The sequence below is a fragment of the Austrofundulus limnaeus genome, unplaced genomic scaffold (assembly GCF_001266775.1).
Source record: "Austrofundulus limnaeus strain Quisiro unplaced genomic scaffold, Austrofundulus_limnaeus-1.0 Scaffold236, whole genome shotgun sequence".
NCBI lineage: Eukaryota > Metazoa > Chordata > Actinopteri > Cyprinodontiformes > Rivulidae > Austrofundulus > Austrofundulus limnaeus.
The window spans coordinates 320,473-322,515 of record NW_013952638.1 but is presented as its reverse complement, the minus strand read 5'-3'; the positions used below and the strand labels follow the sequence as shown (position 1 = coordinate 322,515).

General features: G+C 42.2%; 1 protein-coding gene across 1 annotated transcript in view; it reads left to right on the top strand.

The window, feature by feature from the left end:
- gucy2f (guanylate cyclase 2F, retinal) overlaps positions 1–2,043 on the top strand; it is a gene marked incomplete at its 5' end in the record, with an annotated part of 22,975 nt that overhangs the window by 13,361 nt on the left and 7,571 nt on the right. The window contains 3 exon segments of the mRNA XM_014019938.1: positions 648–811; positions 897–1,089; positions 1,196–1,370. Of these exon segments, the coding sequence (XP_013875392.1) occupies positions 648–811; positions 897–1,089; positions 1,196–1,370 (532 nt within the window).

Below are 2,043 nucleotides of genomic sequence, written 5' to 3'. Positions count from 1 at the left end.
TTTGTTTTTATTTTTCCGCAACCATCTGAGCTGAATGCAATGATTTGCAAGTCTTGGAAAGGCCTGCATGGTTTCGAAACATTACTTTAAACCAGTCACTGCATATAAAAAGCATCATTAATTTGGGCTGAATGGATGAATGGCTGTAACAAACAAAGCAAAATCTCTGATTTTTTTAACAATTTTAGGCTTTCGAGTCAAACATCCCTGTGCCATGTCTGTAGTCTCATAAGTCTTGAAGTGAGCTAATTTGAAGCCAGACCTGATCAGGGAACTGTTCAGTTCTGGTTTTTCTTTTTTTTTTCTTTTTTTTTCATATTTGGCACAAGTTGTTGAGTGAATACTGGTCCATATTTTAGTTTAAAATGGGRTTAACATGTCTTTTCTCTGTCCCCAGAAATCATTCGTAAAGTGAAAAAACCACCCCCAATGTGCCGTCCTACAGTGGCCCCGGATCAGGCTCCCCTTGAATGTATTCAGCTGATGAAGCAGTGCTGGAGCGAGCTGCCTGATCGCAGACCGGCCTTTGAGGAGATCTTTGACCGAGTACATGCACACACACTTTGGTTGCTCTGTTGTCAATCAAATAAACCAATCAAACCTTACTATGTGTCTAATTAAATCCATTTTCTAATTTCTCTTACCAGTTCAAGATAATCAACAAGGGTAAGAAGACCAATATTATTGACTCTATGCTCAGGATGCTGGAGCAGTACAGCTCAAACCTGGAAGATCTGATCCGAGAGAGAACCGAGGAGCTGGAGGTGGAAAAACAGAGAACAGAGAAGTTGCTTTCTGAGATGCTTCCACCGTGAGTCAGTGTAGGGAAACACACCGACGACCACTGGAGCCGCAGGTTACGGTTCAATGCATTTCTTCTTTCTGTTTTTATCCAGTTCTGTTGCTGAGGCCCTAAAGACCGGTGCCACAGTGGAACCAGAGTACTTCGATCAGGTGACGATCTACTTCAGTGACATTGTGGGGTTCACCACCATCTCCTCGCTCAGCGATCCCATCGAAGTGGTGGACCTTCTCAATGACCTCTACACGCTGTTTGATGCTGTTCTCAGTAACCACGATGTCTACAAGGTCAGAAAGACACTAGTTTAAAAAGCAATCASCTCTTCAGGGTGTTTTGCTTGTGAGTCAGGCACACCCACGTGCATGACTGAACCATAATGTTGACTTGGTTCAGGTGGAGACCATTGGTGATGCCTACATGGTGGCGTCTGGCCTTCCTAAAAGGAATGGCAACAAACARGCAGCGGAGATCGCCAACATGTCGCTGAACATCCTCAGCTCGGTGGGTTCCTTCCACATGCGACACATGCCCGAGGTGCCCGTCAGGATACGGATAGGAATCCACTCAGGTGAGTTCACAAGCGTCAGAACCATCCTGTGTTTGTTATCCAACCSTCTGTTTTACATTAATGGAAGAAAGGGTTGGCTTGGCGTTTAAAAAATACAATAAAGTAGATTGTTGGAAAAAAACATTTTAAGTTGTTTTATCAGTATTTTGACAATAGAAGGTGAATTTAAACAAAAACCATCAATAATTGAGCATGTTACTGAGAGTTTAGAGGTTTTTCTGAGCCTTACTGCCAGTGGAATGAAGTGGTTGAATATTCTGAATYTTCTTGATTCAGTGTACTCTGAAGATGTTCCAGATGTTCGTGTTAAACTGTCTAGATGACTTTCATCTTCCTTTTCTCTTAGAAAAAGGATGAAAAMGATCAAGATTAGATGTGTTTGGCTGTTAGCTGTTCTCATCACACATTGCAGACTCTGATACAGCAGATCCTGAATCTAGACAGTCACAGGAAACTTTGCTTTGTTTTGATCCTGTCTTGTTAGTGCCTTTTTTTGTGCTCTTTCTTTCCTTAGTTTGGTGTTGAAGTTGTTAGTTGGTTAGTCTTACCTAAAATACTTTTGTACATCAGCACAAGCACTCAAGGCTCAAGTTAGAGCCATTTTGTGTTGGCTGTGACGGCCACCTTGAACTGTAAGGACCAGAAGTTAATCAGTTGTCCATCCAGTGATTAC